This window comes from Lepidochelys kempii, chromosome 11, assembly GCF_965140285.1.
Source record: "Lepidochelys kempii isolate rLepKem1 chromosome 11, rLepKem1.hap1, whole genome shotgun sequence".
NCBI classification, from domain to species: Eukaryota; Metazoa; Chordata; order Testudines; family Cheloniidae; genus Lepidochelys; species Lepidochelys kempii.
The window spans coordinates 45,496,532-45,519,552 of record NC_136390.1 but is presented as its reverse complement, the minus strand read 5'-3'; the positions used below and the strand labels follow the sequence as shown (position 1 = coordinate 45,519,552).

General features: G+C 40.7%; 1 protein-coding gene across 1 annotated transcript in view; it reads left to right on the top strand.

Moving 5' to 3' along the window:
* The first annotated feature begins 16,887 nt into the window (after positions 1-16,887).
* TTN (titin) overlaps positions 16,888-23,021 on the top strand; it is a 468,698-nt gene continuing 462,564 nt past the window's right edge. The window contains exons 1-2 of the mRNA XM_078847988.1: positions 16,888-16,989; positions 19,136-19,258. Coding sequence (XP_078704114.1) covers positions 16,888-16,989; positions 19,136-19,258 — 225 coding nt within the window. The remainder of the gene's footprint in view (positions 16,990-19,135; positions 19,259-23,021) is intronic.

The following is a 23,021-nucleotide window of genomic DNA, read 5'->3' as shown; positions in this document are numbered from 1 at the left end:
TATTTGAGCATGAGCTTTCGTGAGCTACAGCTAGTTTCTCAGTTCCAATTGCATAAGTGCCAGTTGTCTCTACAAATCCTTCCTTCCTATCAATGCTCTTGAGCTCAACTGTTACATCTAAAGGTTTAATTTAATATAATTTTTTTAAAGCTTTTATTGAATTTAGCTAATTGGAAACATTTTCATGATGGCTTGGTATTAATTATATCTATTTCTGGTGATATTGTGCTACTGGACTCTACAAATGTATAGCCCTTAGCACTACCCAAGAGGATGGGACCTTATACATGGGAATCTTGAAGGATACAACTGTGTTTAAACAATCTGTGTTGTAACTTGTCTGTTACTGGAAGCTTTTCGGCCACAATAAGAAAGGGTTAACAAAGTAGTTAGATCTCCTTACTCTCATTCAAAGAACAAGCCAGAGGGGAGCAGACAAGGTCTCAATCCATGCACACAACAACTGCAACAGCCAACAGATGTGAACTCCAGGGCTACCAAGAGTGAGTGACCTCTTTTTTTAGATGATCAAGTCTCCCAGAGTTAAAATAAATCCCTCCAATCATTTAACTGGTTTATGATGTCTCCGGGAAAACACTTGTTGTCCCTTGTAAAAGAGGCAAATCCTGGAACAGAAAATACACAAATAGAAAGGCGAAGAGTTAAGATGTCACAGCCGTTCCACTTCTTCACAAGTACTGTGAATCCTATCAGATCGATTTTCCTCATTGTTACGTTGCTAGCATAGGTTCTTAAAACATCACTCTCCGGTGGGTAACATTCTGGTGTGACTTCACCCTGGAACCTAAATCTGGTGTTTAAAAATTTAACTGATCCATCATTTGAACCATTATGCTATATGTCTCTCTAACTTCCTATATCTTTGCTATTGATACTTAATTAGCCCCATCTCCATAGTACCAGATGCCTTTCTGTCAATCTGTTCCATCTTGTATTTAGCTGTGACTCTCTAGTTACCTTTTCCAGACCTGAAGAAGAGCTCTGAAACTTGAAAGCTTGTCTCTTCCACCCACGGAATTTGACCCAATAAAAGGTATTGCCTCATTTATCTTGTCTATCTTTTCTCTGTTAATGTTACTTTTCATTTCACAGGGTAAGGAAGGGGGGAGACAGCACTGAAATACTCCAAAGTTCCATTGCATATAGAAAAGCAAAGGGCATTTTAATAAGTCTTAAGTTTGGATGCTGGGAATGAGGTTCTTTGGGTGTGTGTGTGGGGTTGGGGGGAAGTAGGGCACTACATAAGAAAAAAAAAGTACTCAGGTAATTTACTGCAACTCTGAACTGAGGCACTGTAAGGCATTATTCCTCACTGCATGTGTAGTAAAGCATTTCTGGTAATATACGGTACCGTTTTGTTTCCAGTGCAAAGGCATCAACAAAATGTTGGATGTACAAGGTATATGATGGGCCTGATGCTTTGATGACCCAACTGTCACCATGTCCCTTGCTCTTAAAATTTTTCATCTGCTCCTATGGAATCACCTGTGTATCATATTGAAAATATATTAAAGTATATTGTGCAGGTATCTTCAAAATCGTGCAGACTTGTGGAACCATTTTTTTTTAATTGCTAAATAGGTTTCCTATATTTCTATCTTTCTATATAAAGAAAAAAACTTTGATATACTTCAACAGTTTTGTAGGCAATTTATGTCATATAGTCTACTATTAATATTAGATCATACCTGTGGGAACACCTAACACTATTGGTGCGGTACATATACGAGTGACTCTGAATACCACAGCTCCTTCTGACTTCTTATAATCAGACATCTGTGCTTAAGAACTCTGAGCAGACTCAAGGTAAATGTTCTTAGTTTCCAACAGTCAGTGTATGATGATCTTCCTTTTTGAGGTTGAGCTGGGAAGAGATTTCCATGAAGTTTCAGTTACAAAACATAAACAGTAGGGATATTGAGTGCCCTTGACAACTGCTTTACACAGTTCGCAAAAACTTTGTTTTTTCTTATGGCAGTACAGTCTTTCTTTCCTTTTTTTTTAAACGACATCCAAGAACACAGGCATACACTGACTTGAGACTTGTATCTGAGTCTTCCATGCTATAATCAGACGTGACTGCCACATAGGTACACTGAGTAAATGAGAATGTAACTTGAAGAGCTCCGACAATGGCTCTTAGATTAGAACACACATCCTCATAAGCAGCTGTCATGTATTTAGTACAGAGTCGGCTATAATGGCTCATTACAGTAAGATGCTGAGGAGCACATGAGCTTCAACTGCATGTAAGTCAATAGGAGTGTGGCATGTTTTAGGACTAAAATACTTTACTCAGTCATTTTCTTCCATATTGATCTAAACCATTACTCAGGTAACCTGAATCCCAAGGATCTCTTAAACATTTATTAATAATTCCTGAATATAGAATACTTTAGTGAGGTGGAGGCCAGAGAAAGATGTCTCAGCTGTTTTATTCAAAAAGAGATTAATACTGGGGATGAAAATCTGAGAAAATAATCTAGGCCGGAAGTTTTGTAGTGCCCTTTTAGTAGTAGGAACAGCCTCCCATAGGTAGTGGTGGAAGGCCCATTGTTTGAGACACTTCAAATATACACCAGAACAAAGCACTAGAAAATAACATTGCAGGCCCATTTGGAACAGGCCCAGTTGATCTAAAAAGATTGTTTACCTCTATCCATGATTCTGTACTCTACTGCTATACCCTACTTTTATCTGTTTCATTCCTGAAGAAGTAAAAATGTTCCCATTATTTTAAGTGACATATTTCAGATAAAACTGATTTTTAGTGTATTTGCAATCCCTGGATTGTCATATGGAGTTTTTGTCCTTTAATTTTTCATAATCACTTTTCATTTTCTTAGCAAGTGTTGTGAACTGATTAAGTGACAGTATCATTGCTGGCTTTCCAGGCACGCGTGGATGGCTGTGAATCCCGGTGTCTCACTGGATTATATAATTTGCAGAGCTCTAATGTGCTCCAGCCTCAGCAAGAGTCTTTTAATGCTACAACAGGATTTTTCAGACCCTGGGCCAAATATTCAGTGTCCATAAATATCCCATTCTACTCCTGAGGTATTTTGCTGTTCCTGGAAGAGAGCCTTTCTTACCAAGTTTAAGCGGTGTGTTCAGTGTATTTATCCACCATCTTTTCATACACAAACAACAGTGTAAGGATTTGGTACTTCACACTGTGATGCAGTGAGTCCAGCCTTCAGCGACTTGGGAATGAGTCACATGGTAAACTAGTACTGATTGGGTGACATCTGCTCTCTCTCTCTAAACCTTTATGGGTAGCTTGGCAGGCCTCCATTTGGACGACGGATAGCTTGGAGCAGGGCTTGGCAGGGTGAAGAATTATGCAATGTACTCTGACACATTTGACCTCTACTCCACATATCTGTGGTGATCTGAACATGAGGCCTAGCAGCCTGCCTTATATCACTCCCTGCTTCTCAGGACATAGCCTTTTTTTCCAAATCAAATGCATATAGAGAAATATAGCAACCAGGTCAGCTGTACCCATTATTTGTATTAATGCATTGCTAGAAACTGTATTAAAAGGCAATATTAAGCCACATACTTGAAGAATGTAGTAATGTTTTTATTTCCATCCAATATAAATGGTCAATTTGCTAGGTAGTTGCCATGTATAGGCACCATTTCATGGCATGTTACCGCTAATAGCATTCATAAAGAAGACAGGATTTTCACTCTGAGTGATACAAAGTATGTGAATAACCAGGATGACTGGGATCCATTCTCTTGTCTAATCGCTATTTGAGCTCTTGACTTTGCAAATTTTGTTTTCTGGCCTTTCCACTTTGTTTTCCTCATAAGAGGAATTTCCTCTTTCCCATGACTGCTCTCCTCCCCAGCTGACAATTTTGTGGCAAGACGGTACAAATTATCTGATATATATTTTAAAGATATAGCTTGGATCATTCCACAAAAAAGTTTTGCTTTCAGAATGCTCCTGTGATTGCTGCTGCTAGGGACATTAGGGGGAAAGGGAAAGGATGGCAGACAAAAATTCCTGTTTCACAAGGTGGTTGTGAGGGTAAACTCATTACTGTTTGGGAGGCAGTCTGATGCCATGGTGATGGAGACCATGTTGTAAGAAGGGAAAAAACCAATGTCCTTTTGAGCTGCATAAACAGGCATCAACACAGAGTATGGAGATGCTGGATTCTTGCTGTATGACTGATGAGACTGTAATTGGAATATCACACTTAGATCTGGGCAAAGTCAAACTTGAAGGAAAACAAGGAAGAACAACAAAACTAGTTAATGGTCTGGAAGGGTTTAATTTATGATGAAAAACTAAAATATTTATAGCCTGGCTTTAGTGATGACTGTATGGACTGGCGTGAAAGTTTGGAAAGATATAACTGATCATAAATATTTCCAAAGGGTAAATAAATACACAAGGAAATATTTATCATAGTTTAGGATGATATAACTGAGAATAATTAATGAATGAAGCAATATATTTATTAAACAGCAGGTAAAATGTTTAAACAGCTATTAACCTGTGAAATAGTCTTACACAGGAATTCATGGAAGTGCCATTGCTTGGGATACTTAAAATTAGACTGGGCATATTATTAGATGATCTGTCAGAGGGAACAATACTGCATTAGCAGGAGGATAAACTAGGTGGTTTAATGCATATTGGTTGGCTTGGCAGAATATGATTTTCTTTTTATAATTTTGATGGATAATATCAATGTTTCTCTTTATCAGTAAATGTTCACAGTTGCACAAAGTTATGGCTTTTAAGAACTTTGTTCCAATATTTACTGATTTCTAAGTTGTGGAGATGTGTCCAACAACAGGGTTCAATGACAATAGATGTTGAGATTCAAAAAGTTAAAGCTTTATAACCATTAAACACTAATTGGCAATATCCTTAAATCATACGCATAAGTTATAAAGCAGCATTTTTGTTACTTTGCCGAGCTGTAAATTTTGATGATCATCGATGGAAATATTTTTTCGTTGGTTTGTCTGTGTGTATGGTGAAATCAACATTTAACAACATTTACTGATTTAAACAAAATATATTCCTTCCAACCCTCCATATTATCCAACTTTACATTTGATGAAGGGTGCCCCTACCATAAAGGTGAGGTGTCGAAGTGGGACTCCACTAGAGTTTCTATTAGTTTGGACAAACTTTGGCGCTCTTCACTGAAGAGCATATCTGTACCCTTTCATAGTCTCTGTCGCTAGCTTATGATGGACCATGCTCCTATGATACTAGATAGAAGAGTTGCAGCTGAGATGGTGAAATAATAGTTTTGTGTTACAGCTGTAAATCTGATTTGGTTATAGGAACAGAAAAGCCTGCAGAGCCAGTGCAAGTGGGGAAAAATAAATCTGCCTCTAGCTGATTTTCTCTCTCAAATTTCTTTTTTTTTTTTTTTATGTGGATAATTGACTGGCCTTTTTTTTTTTTTAAATTCAGGATAGTAAAGTGCCATAAAGCAACTGGCTGAAATAAAAGACCCAAGACAAAAAAGAGAAAGTGTGAAGCAGTTCCGATTTTCTCATCAGACTTTTCATGGTTATGCTAAGGTAACGTGTTATGAATACTGTAATGAAGCAAAATCTAATGTATGCATAATGTGCTGGAATTTAAGTCTCATTGACTTGGGCTTCTAAGTCTTTTAGGTGTATTTTGTAAACCTCCCCACACTTTCTAAAGGGCTTATTATTATTTTACTTAAATATAACACCTTTCTGCTGGAGGCTCCTGAGGCACTTTATAAATGATATATATACAACACCACTGACCTGCAGCCACCTCTGCAGCGGAGGGTAGCAACCACCTGGCAGGCAGAATACTGCACAGCTTTGGAGGTGGGGAGGGAGGAGGAGAGGAAATTTAGGCCAAAGACATGAGGGCAACCTTATGTGAAATGTCAGGGAGTTTTTAATGTCAACACAGAGCAGACAAAACCGTGACTTTTAAGTTTTTGCAGTATGTGACACTTGCCTCAGTGCTGCAACAGAATATTATTGTTGCTCAATGGGCTTTGCCAGTAGAGATAGTGGCAGAGTACTATTCCCAAACCATTACATTTACAAAGAAGGAAATTAAGTCTAAGAATCTATTCCTCTGTAAACAGTGTGTTACTGCTAACAGTGTTCTCTTTTTTAAAAAACATATTAAACAAAATTCTCAGGAGGTTTACAGCTCCAATCCTAACATTTGTACACCAACATAGAAATGTGCGCATGTGTGAAAGAAATACAAGTGTACATGTCTTCAGCCGACATTTTTATGGTATGAGGGTTCTTCCCTATGTGTTTGGAAGTGTCACAGCAGATCTTTTTATCCTTGGGAGATAGGCTTTGCATTAGATTTCATGAGAACAAGTACAGCACAGCTCATTGATGACTGTAACTTACAGGAACAGACTCAGTGGGCAGAGGAAAAAGAGATATTAATATTTGATGCACTTTCATCTCTTCAAATTATGTCATGCAACTTGATGACTGACCTCAGGGAAGGGGGTGGAGCAGGGATTTGCAGTTGGTTATTGCTTGAGATCCAAGGATATGGGGAGAGGGAAAGAAAGAAAGGAAAACATGCATAAAACAGACACTGAGGTACCTCTCACTGGTATCAGCTTTTCAACAGTCATGCTGAACAAGATGGATTTAGTTTTATATATATATAAATCTTTTTCAGTTTCCCATGGTAAATGATAAAGTAAGTGGGCAGTAAGCTTTTTAAAGAGAATTCTGTAGTCCTTGGGTATTTTAACAGTGTTTTAATTAGGAGCTGCAGTCTTTAGCTCCTCCTGCTGAACTCCACTCATTGGATAAAGTAGCTGTTGCTGTTACATATGTGAAATGATGTGCTGTTAAAGAGTTCAGTGGTGCCATCTGCTTATCTAATAAGTTCTAAATTTAGCCTCTGAAATTCAGGTCCATGAAGACAGCTATCCCTTTCTCTTCAACAGCCTTTTAACTATAAAAACAACATGGCTTCATTGTTTAGTGAGGCTAATGTGGTTATACCTATATGAGCTATTATCCCTGGTTAACTGATTCATACTGTATTTTTGTGTCAGTGCTGACTGATTGCTTTCATCAGGTTAAACATTAATCTTTAATCACGTCCTGTGGCCAGGGTTTAAGCAATAATGTATCTGTGCACGGTCCATATGATTTTTAATCTTTCTTTTTATTGTAGCACAAGTTGAGTATAGAGATCTGGGTGCTGTTCATAAATATTAAAAATAATTACATGGGAACAACCCCTTCATATGGCTATCTACTTTTAAAATATATGTTGAACACTATAATTAATAATACTGGGCAAGATTGTCATTTTATAGTACCTCATTAATGGGCCAGGTAACATCAGGAACAAACCTTTTCCACGTAACATCAGGAACAAAATTTGGAGCTACATAAATAACAGCCTTTTCCTTATGGGATATCAAGAAGAGAAATTGAAGCTCTGCATTTAAAAGGAGGCTAGAAAAGCCTCCTTAAAATCAGAGTTAGACCCTGCGGTGATATAAAATAAGTCTAATTGTGAGTCCCGGATTAGAAGCTGTTTGTTGGTTGGACCTCTTCCATAATTTTGGAAATTTTAGAGACCCAGGCACTTCTGGGCACAAGCCAGATACTAAGATTACATTTGGTCCCTGCAATTCTTCAGGATCAAAGGAAGGGGTGAGTGGAGAAGGTACAGAACAGAAAAAATGATGGCCATTGGACTGGAAAAGCCTCAGTTGCCTTTGCTTTGGGATCCAAGTATGTTTACTATATGTGGCTTTTATGCTGTGGTTGTCCTTGGAAGCAAACAAACAGTAGACTCCATTTGAGTTAGTACACTGAATACCTGAAGATATAGGGGCTACTTGCCAGATCAATTTTCCGATCTTTGGAAGTGATCTGCTGAAAGGTTTTTGCTGAATTTCATACGCATTTCCTATATCATATGCTGGGTGCCATCAGAATAGTGGGTATTAGCAGTTAGCAGATTTATTTTTCTTTGATTTTGCTTCTCTCTTAGATTGTACAGCTGCTTTCCACACAGTGGAGGTCTTCACTGAGGTTCTGGATGTACAGGAAGAATTTAGTTCCACAACTGGTGCTTTAGACTCATAGCTTTGCTCTCTGGTAAAGGATTCAAGCAATGTGAATAGACCTGCCTTTTGATGTAATCTCAGAGGGAAGTTCTAAGTAATAGTATTCTCTGCCCAGTGGGCGTTCTCATTGCTCCTTCTGCTCAATGTGTATATGGAGACTTCAGTGTGTATATGGAGGGTTAGTGAAGGGGCACGTGTTGAAGTGTTTCCAATATGCTGATGACACACAGTTCTATCCTTTTGTCTAATCCATAGAATGCAATTGAGCGTCTGGCACAGTGCCTAGTAGCAACCGGGGAACAGATGGTTTTGACCTCTAAAACCCTGTATGGTGTGGAACCTCCCTAAAAGACAGTTTCTTTCACCATGTGAGGTGGCGGTTCAATACAATATCTGTTTTTATTTGGCTCGGGCGACCCATAACAGCAAAACAGGCTAGCAAATGGTGAATAACTTTAGGAGTGGCTTCCCCACGCTGTGGGGTTGCCCAAAGGAATCCTGAATAGGTATCAGTGTAAAAACGAATAGGGGCGGAATTGTGGCACGTGAGTGACATCCATTTGCCACAGCTAATTTGCTGCGGTGCCTCTGGGGTTAATGGCATAAGAAAAGGTAGGGGCAGCAGCGGCACAGTGGGGGCAGGAACGAACAATAGAACGTGCGTGATCAGCAGGAATGTGAAATGGGCGGGCTAAAACAGAGGCAGACTGAGGAAAAAAGGAATGGCTTTCAATGGGGTCAGAAAAAAGGGAATTTACCTCACCACGTAACGCGCGGTCGGCACGCGCATTGCCCTCAGTAAGTAGCCCAGGCAGAGGGGTATGACTGCGAATATGAGCAACAAAGTAAGGGAAATTATGAGTGGTGATGAGATACTGTAAAGACAAAAACAGGTGAAGGAGGTCTGCATCGACCTGAGGGGTAATGAGGGCAAGGAGTAAATGATCAATTACTTGATAAACATAATGGTGTCCACAATCAAATTAAAGGGACAATCAACAAAAAGTTGAAAGGCCAAAACAACAGCAGCCAAGTCTGAGCGCTGTGCAGAACGCTGAGGCAGCGTAAAACGAGAATGCCAATGAGGGGGGTCACCTAATTGGTAGGTGACAACACCTCGACGTGGAGAGCCATCAGTAAAAAGAGTGACGGCTGAAACAATGGGTTGAGAGCAGCTAAGACGATGGACAACTAGGGGCACCTGTTGGGTAATTACCAATCGGGGATCTTTTGGGGTTATAAGAGATCTCTCCCACATAATCACAAAGAGCAACCTGCCAGGCCAAGGAGGTATGGCACGAGGAATCAAATTCACTACGGGACAAGGGGAACACAATGGCAACTACATCGGTACCCGTGAGTTGCACTGCACGGTGGCGGGCTTTATGAACAAGATCGGACAAGGCACCTAAATAAGGATAAATGTTTCGAGGAGGAGTGGATGACAAATATATCCACTCTATGATAGAGACGGCTGTGTCCGTACGAGGGACAAACAGAGCCGCAGTAGGCGTATGAGGGGTGGCAAGGAGAACCAACTGTAGGGGACGGATCTCAGTGAGTCTATCCACAAACTGCTGACTCAACACTGCATTGATCTGCTGAATGCAGGCAAGGTACTCTTCAGTGACGGCAATAACTGCGCCCGGTGCCCGAGCTCCACGTAGGAGCTCGAACAATGGCCGCAGCATTGATGTGGGGAGACGGAAGTAGGGTCGAATCCAATTTAAATGACCCAAAACCTGTTGTAATTTAACAAGGATTAGGGGTTGAGGTAGAACCAGTTCGGGGCGAACAGGGGCCGCATAGGTTTGTAAAACCTTATGCCCGAGGTAGTGGTAGGGATAAGAGCGTTGGATTTTTTCTGGTGCCACTAATAGGCCATTTTGGCCAAGAATCTGGGACAGAGATTCAAGCTGTTCTGCCGTAACCTGGGGACCACTAAGCAAAAAGGCCTTCCATATAATGGTAGACCTTTAGTGTGGGATATCGGGCACAAAAAGGGGCAAGGGCCCGATCCACAAAAAGCTGACACAAGGTCGGACTATTTTGCATTCCCTGGGGCAAGACTTTCCACTGATACCTATGAGAGGGTCGCTGATTATTATATTGTGGCATCGTAAACGCGAATTTTTCGCGGTCTTGTGGGCAAAGGGGAATGGTGAAAAAACAATCCTTTAAATCTAACATACAAAGCTGATCGGTTTGAGGAATTAAATTCGGGTTTGGTAAGCCAAATTGTAAGGGGCCCATGGGTTGGATGCGTTTATTTATTTCCCTTGGATCATGTAACAGCCGCCATGCACCCGATTTTTTCTTAATAACGAGCACCGGGGTGTTCCAGGGACTAGTGGAGCGTTCCAAGCACTGCGCATGCAAATGCTGCTGCACCAGCGACTGAAGTGCTCTTAGCTTCTCTAGAGGGAGGGGCCACGGGTCAATCCATACAGGCTCTAAGGATTGCCACACCAAGGGTAATGCTGAAGGCATGGCGGGTGCGGGAGGGTTTTGGGCCATTAGATATTAATATCGAGGGTGGTGTCCAGCTTTGTAAGCAAGTCACGGCCCCAAATATTGAGGTGGACAGGGAGCACAAAAGGGCGGATTGTAGCAAGGGCACGGCCTCCTGGTTTAGAGACCGTGACCCAAGACAAACTTTGGCGCCCGGGTTTGCTACCCCCAATCCCCCACAACTCTTTAGAAGGAACTGTTGGCCAACTGACCGGCCACTCCGGATCGCGAATCACCGTAACGTCAGCTCCAGTGTCCACCAGCCCTGTAAAAGGAACATTGTTTAAGAGAAGTGTTAACTGAGGTTTCGAGGGGCGGACCGACATTGTTAGAGCAACAAGTGGAGAGGACGTGTTGTGAGATGGCGACTGAGCCAGTGTCGATCCAAAGCCGCCTACGGCCCGGGCTCGATCCTCCGCAGCTGGCACCTGATAGGGGACTAAAATCAATTGCGCAATTGACCGTCCACGCGGGAGCGACTGTGGAAGATGGGTCCACACCTGAACCTTAATAACGCCAGTGTAGTCGGCGTCAATGACCCCTGGAAAAAAAAAAACCCTGTTTCCCAGCGTGTGAGCGAGGGAGAACCAGGCCCACAAATCCGGCAGGGAGAGGTCCCATCACCTGGGTAGGTATGGCGCAAACCTCCCCCGGCAGCCGAAAGTTAGCATCCTCCTGCATAATCAAATCAAGCCCTGCACTTCCGGCAGTCGCCGCCTTCATGGAGTCTATGGGTTTTGAAGCAGAGGAACCGTTGTCTGAGTGGGAAACACCCCCATTTGGCCCTGGGTTCGGGGGGACCCGTTGTGCGGTTTCCCGACCCGCTACGACACTGATTAGCCCAGTGATAGCCCTTCCTACACTTGGGACACTTCTTTCAGGGGCGAGCGGGCGCCGCCGAGGAGCGGCATTCCCGCTGAAAGTGACCCTCCTTACCACAGCGGTAACAACGCTTCCCCTCCTTCCCGCTTTTCCGCAGGGCGGCAGCCAGAACTCCAGCCTTATGGGCTTGGGTGCCGATGTTTTGGCACGCCCGCAGCATGTCTGACAGCTCTAGAATCCCAGAGGCTTGTGCTGTCTGGAGAGCACGGCGGCAATCCTTGTTCGCATTCTCAACTGCCATTTTTAACAGGATCTCCTGAGCTGCTGCAGGGCTATCCACCTGCCGGAGGATAGCCTCCTGCAATCTGTTGGTAAAATCCATAAAGGACTCTGATGCACCCTGACGGATACTGGCAAAGCTTTTGGTAGGCTTGCCTGAATCCGGGACCTTCCGGAAAGCATGCTGGGCGCAGGTGGAAATAATGGGGAAGACAGCCTGAGGGAGTTGAGACTGCATCTGAACAGTAGCAAACTGGCCCTCCCCTGCCAACTGCTCATAAATGATACCTTGCTCTCTATATACCTGGGCTTGGCGTTCTGCCATCTGCCGAAATTCACTAAGCCAAATAACATACTGACTAGGTGTCAGCATCATGCGCAACAGCGCCTTCCAATCTTCAGGGATCAGGGTGTACCCAGAACCTAGCCCTTCAATGAGACCACGCACATACGTGCTAGTCAGGGCGAACTCGTGGATCGCTTTCTTTACGTCTCTGATCACCAAGTAGGGCAAACTGACCCAGTTTGTAACCTGGTTGCCCTGGCCATCATCCTGCCAGGTCACCGGACAAACTGAGACCAGCTCAGCCAGCTCCTCTGCTGTAAGATCTGAGCGAGTCTTCGCTGCGTGAACCATTTGTTGCACCAGCGAAAGCCCCTGAGCAGACGCGGATGATCCTCCGGGGGGCCCCGAAGCATGGGGCCCCATGGGAGGAGGGTGATCGCACACCAGCTCCGGTGGGGAAGGCCAGGGAGGCAGTGGTAATAGAGGCCCTGAGGGCGAAGCAGGGGGAGGGATGGTTGCAGGAGCGGACAGGGGTGGCGAGATCGGCAGCCCCTCTGTTGGTGCGGGGGGTGGGGGGGCCTGTCCGAAGCGACACGCTGTATCGCATCGCGGCAGAGGTGCCAGGCATGTAAAGCCTGCACGGGCGCCCGAGGCTCCTTGTGCAATGTCTGGCCCAACCACTCCCAGTCCTCTAGCTTAAGGGTTCCAGCTTCAGGGTACCACGGGCACTGGGCACTCACCTCCTGTAGCAGGAGAGTGAGCTCTCGAGTGGGACAGTCATGCCGAGCCTTACGCAGCAAATACTGTAGCTCACAGCGGTGTTGCACTTGCAAAGCAGAGAGGGAGCTTCCCATACTTACCACAATGAAAAATACTCACCGGGATCCACGAAGCGGGTGAGTGACGCGTCTGAAACCCTTGCCGGGTGAGGTGAGTGCTGAGGGCCCCACGTTTGGGCACCAGTTGTGGCGGTTCAATACAAGACAGGACACGGCTTTAGGCAAGCAAGCAGGCTGGTCTGCTGACGGGATTGCCCCTGTCAGCTTTTCCACCTCTCTTTTATTTCTCTCCCCCCTGCACATTCCATACCCCAACCAACCGCAAAAGGCATCAACAAAGGAAATAATATGACTTTGATTAATATTCCTATTTTCTAGCCTCTATCTGCTACAATCTTTGCTCTCAGGCCTTGAGCTTAGGCCGAGGAAGCTTCCCACGGTTGATGTCCTTATTTTGACTTCCCAGATGGTCCATGTTTCCATGGTCCATGTCCTTGGATAGAACAGAGCAATGTGTGCATTGCTCCTACGCAGCAGTCAGAGTGGGCCCTGACTGTTTCCAGGTGCATGAACGCTACATGAACCCTTCAATGTGATATGGTCAAAACTGAACTCATTGGAGGCCTAGAACTTGGAAGTCCCTTGGTACACAAGAGACGGAACATCTAATAGGTTTTTCTCCATGAGGACCTCTGAACACCTAGAACAATGGAACCCTGATCTTTAACAGGAGTTCCTTGGTGCCGCTGTCCTAGACAAAAAAGTGATGATAGTCTGTCTATTTGGGCGGGTGCTGAGGGAAGGTCTAGATTTTAAAGGCTCAGGCTGAAGTGTGGATTTTTCTGAGGGACGATGAAGGTTTTGTTCAGAGATGCCTTTGATTTGTTACTGCAGTTTTTGTCTTGTACTGTACTTTTAATTATCTGTCTGGGCTATGTGGCCATTTTTATGTTTACATGTTGAAAATGAAAGAAATAAAAATAAACTTTGTCTTAAATATAAAGGCACTTAATCACACTTCTCTCTGAAAACTTGTTACCTACTGTAGTTATAATTAATACCTGAGATTACTGAAACTAATATTTTATACTAATTTGCTCTGTTTCATTCAGTTTGCTTACCTTATGGATTTGAGAGTGCTCTTTGTTTAGTTTCACTGTTTCCCTTGTATAGTCAGTGAGTACCTCAGTTTCCCCTGTTTGTGGGGAGTTCTTTCACACAGCAACAAGTGAGGAAAATATTACTACTCTTTTTGATGCAAGCAGTTAGCAAATATTCAGGATCTTGTGGGTTGCTTCTGTTAGGAGGAGATATTGGTGATGGAGTCTGGTATATCTTTGATACAATCCTATTTATTTATAGCAAATGTATATAAATTTCATTTCCCAAAACACAGCAGGACTCAAACAGCAGAAGAAAATGTCTTAGATCACAATTCAGAGTGAGCATTTTCTCCAGACCATGCTACAAGGGCTTTTTTGGCAGTATCTGAGGTTTCCTTGATGTGTTTTCTGTGGTATGTCTCCTACTTCTCTTTCACACACAGCTGCAATCAAATCATTCCCCCACTTCTGCATTTGTTATCAAATCCCAGGAACCCCTTCAACTGAATGGCCCAGCCACTGTCCAGGTTTTAATGTGATCTAGTCCTCGAGTGCTGGTTTTTCATTGTTTCAGCTATCATGAAAAAAAGGGACATTTAATTGTTCCCTTGCTTAGCCTTAATGCAAAGTTTCTGTCACACACAACAGCTTCAACTAGTTAGTGTGATTGTCCATCCCCAGCAGGACAATACTTTTAACCATATTTTTAAAAGTAGAAAAATGTGATGGTGAAACAATTAATATTGGCAAGGAGACTCAGGCAGAGTAGTTGAAACTACTTGAAACACCTTTTGAGGAGACTGACTAGAAGTCAAGTTGATCATGCCCCTTTCAGTAATTCAGAAATCACATTTTCTAAAAGTCAGAGTCCCCAATACAAGCTATATCCTGCACTTGGACCTGCCCAGGTTCAGGAAGCTGCACTAAATCCCTATCTTCTGGGATATTAGTCAAACATACTAATTCTGCCAGATAGACAATATTTCAATCCTCTAGTTGGTCCAACTTTGTTTAGGAACAAAGTTTTATTTGTACAGTTCATTGTTGCATTTCAATCTCTTCATTCCAAACATTTTACTTGGCCACACCTGTTACACAAGTACCCATTTAATCTAAAGTTTTGTTGACTTTTCCTCTTCGATGAGCCTCATGAGTTTCTGTATAAAGTGTTTGTTTTACTGAGGAGAGTCTCTGCAAGGTACGTCAAGGGGTGTTGGGAATGAGTGAAAGGATGTGATATATGCTCTTTTGGGCTCTCTGCAGCACATAGCTGAAGAGTTGCTGCTTCGTGATTTGTTTTTGGCTTTGGGCCTGGGTATTCTTTTAAAAGAATGGTCATCTATGCCCTCCTCAGCCCAGTTAGCTTAAGACTGCTTGCTATCCATGTTACAAGTGGGCTCAATGTTCAAGTGCTTTAGCACAGAGGGCCACCAGTCACCACATCAGCTTTTCCACTGTAGCTCTGCCCTCCTCTTCCTTCAATACGAAATATTTTATCATTTTCTTTCAGATTTTAGCTTCACTGCTGTCTGAATTGTTTGTGATAATAATTAATAATCTCATAAATAAAATTCAGCCAGTCTATAGTGGAGTCAGCATTGTACTCTGCTCCTATCTGTCTGTACTGCTGGAACTTCCAAGACATGTTTCACAATGTCCATTGGCATCAGTTCACACATCAACAGGAAGCTTCCATGTGAGGAGAAACTGGAAGAGACACTTCCTGGTCAGAGAATTGCAGAGCTTTTTTGCAGAGTACTAGAGTAGCCAGAATTTTTGCTGAATACAAAAGTAATTTTTTCTTTTGATTTTTATCTTTGAATACTTGACTACATGGATAACTTAATACTCCTAGTTCTCTAATGCTATCAAGTTTTGAGCCTGGATTTTCTTCTAAATTGATCTAAACTGTTATGCAATTTTAAAGAAATAAAGCAAGCAGATGCTTTTAAGCCTGTTAAGTCTGAGGTTTCTCCAATGTACTTGTGTCATCTGAGCAACCTGTGTACACTCCAGTGTCACTTTCTCAGCTGTTCTGTCACAGGGAATCAAATAGCAGCTGTCTAATACCACAGTCTACTTGCAGCATGCTCTGAGTTTCTAGCAATAGAATTAATGTTCTGACCCTGTGCCACAATTTAAAACTGTCTGTGATTTCCCTGCACTGAATAAAAGCTAATGTACAGTGCAGCATTTTAATGAGTTGGGAGGTGTGCCTCTTACAAGCATATTACTAAAGAAGGATTACTTAAAATTAAACAGAATATAGGAACAATTTGCTATGAAGTGGAATACCGAGTGATAAAATGCCTATCAAAAGCCTACACAGGATATTTGGAGTCCTTTTTTAATTAATAGGGTCGCTATACATTTTAATGTTTTTAGTAAGAAATCCATTGTCTGGTTCCATTCACAGGGCTTTGTTCTGTATGTCATACTGTTCGTTTATATATATATAATGAAATAGTACTTCATAATGTGTACACTGACTCGGAGAAAAAATTATATTAAACAAATTTATGCAGCTCATTAACTAATAAATGGGGAGAATAACAAGAAGTTGTACAAGTTGAATATTTAGATCTGCTATTTGCTTGTTTTAAAGCCTTATAATATTTGGATCTATCCATACAGCATTAGTTTTGAAATTGAGTCCATCTATTTTGATTTGTCTTTTTTCCATTTGCTTATCCAGAGTCAGATGATGTTCACAGAGGCAGCCCTTTACACTTCAGATAATGACAAAAAAGAACAGACAGCTTAATGCTATCAAACTAGGGGTGTGTCAAATCTCTCTCTCAAGAATGATAAACTCAATGGGGTTGTCTATTTTTAACCTCCTGTTCTTTCCTTTTGGCAGAGTAATCAGTGTTAGCTGAGCTCTTTTGCTGAATGAATCCAAGTAACCCTGTTTGTTGCCTTCTGAAATGACCAGTGCACACGAGTGTATTGAGGCTGTGGTACTGTATGAAGTCCAGTTCTGAAACACCATGTCCAACGAAAGCAGCTCCGGTGAGCCCCTTTCTACAACAACAGTCAGTTCAGTTGCTGTTCAGGCTGGAGAGTCCAGGATTGTTATCGCTATACTTAAGGTAAGACAACATTTGCTAACAGTTTTGCTCTTAGCTCTGTGGCTTTGGTCTGCATAGTATTTAGTAACAGTCTATTCCAAATTCTAGTCATATTAGCATCTATTCAGCATATAATGTTGACCAGGCAAGTACATTTATTTTATTGCTTAAGTTAATATGTAGAAAACATCCTAAGAAGTTCATGTTACTTACAGTATATCATTTTTTTTTCTCTTTTTTTACATGAACCAAAACTATTCAGCTGAACTATGTAAGTTCTTAGGGGCCAATAATATGTCTGATTCTAAAACGTGGCAGTGTAAATTTAGGATGCTATAAAAATGTTTATCATCATAATATATGTGAACATCATCTCTCTGGGGAGTTTAGTCTTTTTTTTTTTATAAATGTATTTATCACCTCTGTTCACTGTACAATTTTCATTCGTCACAAATGCACAAAGAACCATTTCAGTTAGCCACGTCTTGTTCAGAGTGTTAACTGAAAAAAATACCAGTTAAAATTGTAGTCATCCTTTAAAAACCAAAAGTTAATTGCCTTTGTCATATATTTTTAGTAGTAGCTCTTATGTATGTCCTCTTGTTTATAAAGACCTGAAGGACCATTACAGTGACTAGTTCCAGCTCACACAACCTGCATGCAGTTTGGGATACTAAATAAGGCTGGGATTTTCAAAGCTGCCTAAGGGAGTTAAACACCAGCCACCAGTTGGAATGCAATGGAAGTAGGGCATCTCACTCCCTTAGATACCTCTAACCTCTCAGGCTAGGACTTTTTTTAGAGTTTGATAACTGTAAAGCAGATTAAAGACAGTGACTATGTGTGAACTGACATCAGTGGGGGTCAGATTTTGCATTTAGAATAGCAGAGGGCTTTTTCCTCCCAGGAGAAAATTTCTCCCCCTCCTTAGCAGATGTAGAAAGACCCATCTGCAGCAGAAATGCTGCAAGGAAGGGCAGGACTTTGGAGAGGCCACGTACTGCTCCCCTGTGCACCATGCAACATCTGTTCATGAGTGGCTCTGCAGTTTAGTGGGGATTTGGAAGTGCTGGTGGGAACAAGCTAGTGGGTTTGCTACCATGCTAATCCACCTGGCATTTCTCCCAGCATAGAGATGGAGGCACAGGTACCTTGGAGTCTATTCCAACCCTGAGGCTGAAGTAGCTGTTATGCAGTGGCAGCCCAGCCTGTTGTGCAAGATTCCTGGCTCCTCCTTGTGGAGGCTCACTCCAACACACAGCCTGGCTCATGATCTATCTGCTGCAGACATGATTGTGGGTTAAGTGCTTAGTAACATTATATATTTATATCAGCTGCATTAAACAAATCTTGAACAAATGAGTGTTGCTAGTATCTTCATATAGGGTTGGAAATCTCTCATTTCAGTAAGAAACGTAATGAGCCATACTTGCAGGAGTAAGGATTTGCAGGATTGGGTCCATCACTTTCTAATGTTTATGTTCCTTTTGTCATTTTCTCCCCCAGCTATGTAAAGGCCTTTTGGTTGTTCCTTTAAAAAACAAAACAAACAAACAAAAAAAAAACCCCAAAAACCACCTGTTAGAGAAAATGCTGTGATGGATTACCTAGTACTAAAAGAACTCTGGGTGCTGAGGACAGCTGGGTTATGTAACAATGACAGCCCTCATGTCTGCCTTAATTTGTTTCTGCTGTGAGAAGGTTAGGAAATAAGTTCACCACGCCCCTTAGCTCTGAGAGATCTATGAAAACTGCAGCTAAAAATATGTTATCAATTCCCAGGACAGAGAAGGGGAAAATGTTATTTTTAGTCCCTGGTATGATTTTCTTTCCTTTTTAAATACCATCTTGACAACTGTTTGGGTAGAAATTGGATGAAGCAAGAATTTGGGGCCTGGGTATGTCGCCTCAAATAATACTTGATTTACCTTTTTTTTTTTTAATGGCATCCCTTTATTGAAGTTTGTATTCACTAGATTTTGTTTACTTTGGGGCCTGATTGTGCAATTGGATACATGTAAGTAGATCCCCGTGCCCATTGGATACAGAGGTCTGCCTGCAAAGATCCATTTGGGCCTTAACTGGTATGTTTTGGGGAAGGGATATAAAGAGCCCTTGTGTTTTCAGGATGACACACACTGGGTGTTTGCCTGTGTTTGCATTTTAGTGTGGGAAATGGGTGCAACTTCAGCTGACTGAGTCAATTCCAAATGTATTAGAAATTGGAAGCAATCAAGATGAGACCAAAAAACTACTACAGGATCATGAACTCCTTCTGGCTAAACTTAAGGTAAGGTGTGTGATATGGACGCACGCAGATGTCCCTGGTCTCCTTATAGCTCTGATATAGACAATCAGCCTCTAGGTTCACAGGGCTTCTGTTGTGATCAGTTTGTCAGCAAAAGGCCAGAATGAAAAAACATGTCCAACCTTTACTGATGTAAAGAATGAAAATAAGACACACCCCTCCCTAGCCCCATAGTTCTGCAATGGAAAACTAAGTTCAGTAGTAATTGTTTCTCTGGCAGAACCAGTAAAAATATCATATTTTCCAACTTTATGCATTATTGTCAAATAAAATAAAAACTAGCCGTACCTGCTAGAGACAGAGGAATTTCAAGATTTTCATTTGTTTTGCTGGGCTGTGAGATGTTAGACTGGTTCATAACTATGGTAACAACTACAAAAACAATCAAGTGTTTTGTAAATGTGAAATTAACATTCCAGTCACTTTTTTGCTGTTGTGATCAATGTATATTAAGGTAGGAATAAGGTGATAACATTAAGCAAGTGATTGGCTTGAGGTAGGAAGATAATAGCTCAATCATAGAACTACAACCAGTGTTAGGAAATAAAGGTCATTCTTAGGAGCAGAATATTATTCAAGGATATTTCAGAGACAAGAAGGTAGTACAGTAATATACTGTCACATTAAATTATTCCTATTTTGCTGACATGAGATGAGCATTCACTTTCCTGATCTGAAGGGATGGATACATCTTGCATATAGGCTTAAGTAAATGAATTTCTCTAGATTCTTGTGGGTGCCCAAGACCATTGTGACATTGTACTTTGTCAGGTTCCATTCAAGTTTCTTGATGTTATTATGTATTTTTATTAAATTCAGATTTTGTTCATATTTTAAGACAGAGCACATATGAACTGGAAAAGATGTTTCCTCCTTTTAATATTTGTTTTCAGGTGCTGCACCGCTCATATTAAGGTCTGTCTCAACCATATGTGAAGTAATAAATTAAGGTATATGCAGAGTTGTAATCTAATATGGTGTATGCAGTGGAATTTGTTCAAAAGTTCACAAATGCTTATACATCTGAAAATTGATATTTGATATGCTTATACATTTGAAAATTGATATTGTAAGTGGGCAATTTGTTGTTTGTCATTCAATATGCATTATAGTCTCCTGTTTAAAAAGTCTGTCATCCAGTCAGGAAGCAGAAACAGTATCATATGACTTAAGTGACCAATCATATACCACTAATAATGAATAGTGAACAGTCAATTGATCCACACACGGTGACTTTTTGTGTAAACTCTTGATGAATATTTTGAGTAACAAATATTGTTGCCGAAATCAACATTGAATAGTGAACAATCCACAGGAAAAGAGTAAACTCAAAATAGATATTATTTCCCATTAATAATTTAGCCAGCTCTATTACATGGCCACAAATGTCATAATTCTGAATGACTCTTCATTCCTTAACAGATGTGAAACTTTCTGCCTGTAGTGAGCTGATAACACTTATCTTAGGAAGATATTTATTTATAAATTACCAGACCCTGTCATCAAAGGTTTGTATAAGACAATGATTCTCAACCTTTGAAGTACTTATTACAATAAACTTTGGCACTTATTTGTTTATGAATTATACCTTTACTCTGTGAAGATAGATAAAGTCAAAGAGCCAGTAATGTTTCACAGACTTTAACATTTAATTCCAAAGTTTATTTCCATTAAGATTAAAAAATGGAAAATTAGAAATGTGGAACTGTAAGGACAGAAGTCCAAAGAAAGTCACACAATTACAGTTGTTAGATTGTACTTATCTTTGTAAAATCTTGTATACACAGTTCTTAGTCAAGTATCAGGGGGTAGCTGTGTTAGTCTGTATCCACAAAAACAACAAGGAGTCTGGTGGCACCTTAAAGACTAACAGATTTATTTGGGCATAAGCTTTCGTGGGTAAAAAAACACTTCTTCAGATGCATGGAGTGATGCATGGCTTATGCCTAAATAAATCTGTTAGTCTTTAAGGTGCCACCAAACTCCTTGTAGTTCTTAGTCAGTTCCCTGTTCTTTTTCCTCTCCATGATCACAGTTTACACCATCAGTTTTGGAAACGAGGGTTATGCAAACACATTAACGCAATAATATACCCCTGCTCAGTTTTTTTTCTTGCAATATGGTGTTTTAGCTGTTCTCTCATGAACTATAAAATTGACAACCCCATTGGTTCTCTACTTCCTACCGACTCCAATTTGTTGATATAAAGAAAGTTCACTATAGCCCATACTCACATATATTTTTGAAGTTTGATAGATCTTGTAGTCTGGAATGCACTATAAATACACTGAACAAGATAATGGCAAAGCTAAGGCCTGATGTGCCCTACAGTTCAAACCATTTGAGCCTGAACCTTGTTTAAATCATGGCAGCATTCTGCCATTGTATTTCAGATTTGTGTTTCGTACATAACAGTAGAAATAAAATGGAAAATAATGTAATAAAAGTACATTTATAGTAAATCAATAATAATCCTAAAATTTATGAAAACACAGGCACTTGAAGGATACTTAGCAAAAGTTCTCATAATTCAAAACACTCTGCATTTTATCATATATTATGTTGAGGTTATGTGAGGTTATATCAGGTTCTACAGATGAACTGTGGTTCAAACTGTCAACTTGTATTAGTTTTTGAAAGTTACAGAGTAGCAAAAGGAAAAATGAAAAAGCAGGGAAAGAAACCAAATAATATTTTACTGCACTCAGTGTCAACAAGAAAAAAGATAAAAAGGGGAAAATGAGTCAAAATTTTGACTTTTTTTTTAAAACATTTTATGAATTTTTTTTAAAAAAATCCTTTCATACTCCATGAAATGAAAATAACTTTGACATTTTGAATTTTTTGTGAAATTTTTTCCTATTTTTGACCAAATCTACTTTCAATTTTATGTAACACTGTGAGATTGTTTTGAATTGTCTTTGCATTACATTCTTAAAGAATTTTTGTTTCACTAGTTTTAAGGTTCTAATAGGACTTTGTTCATGTTAATTATAAATGTGGTTTAATTTGCCATTTTCTCTATTATTACTGCTGTTCTACTAAATTGGATATTTTAAAACTTTACAATAAAAATCACACTTCCACACCCTAAGCTAAAGGCCCTGATCCTACAAACACTTAAGCATGTGCTTCATGAGTAGTCCCATTGAAATGAAAGTTAAGCGCATGTGTAAGTGAGTGCAGGATGGGGTCCAACGCCCCAATCTGGCAAAGATTTAAGCACCTGCTTAATGTTAAGCACCTGAGCCATCCCACCTGCTTAAGTCTTTGCAGGATTGGGATCTAACAATCTGTGCAGTATTTCAGATAGATTTTTGAATATGTATGTGACTATGCTGGTGTGTTTTTTATATCTAACTGTGCTGAAATCTCAGCCTGAGATTTGAACATCAAGCTGTTTGATTTTAGTCTTTCTCCTCCCCCTGGTTTGTGCATTGTTAGTCTTATCAAAGATACTGCAAGCCATATTCTTCCCTCAGTTACATGTGTAGTGGGATTTCATAGGTGTAAATGAGGACAGAATTTGGCATTGCCACTGAAACTCAGTTTACAATACTTCTGATGATGCGTGAACAGTTTTTAAATCCAGTTTGCTGTTCCAGAGAGCTACTGGCTCTGCAGTGCTAACAGGAGTTAAAAAAGTAATGCCAACCTATTTGCTGCGAATATAAACAGATAAGACTCAAGACACTGAGGAAGCAGATGTCTTGAGCATGAAGGTTTGGATTTTTTAGATATATAT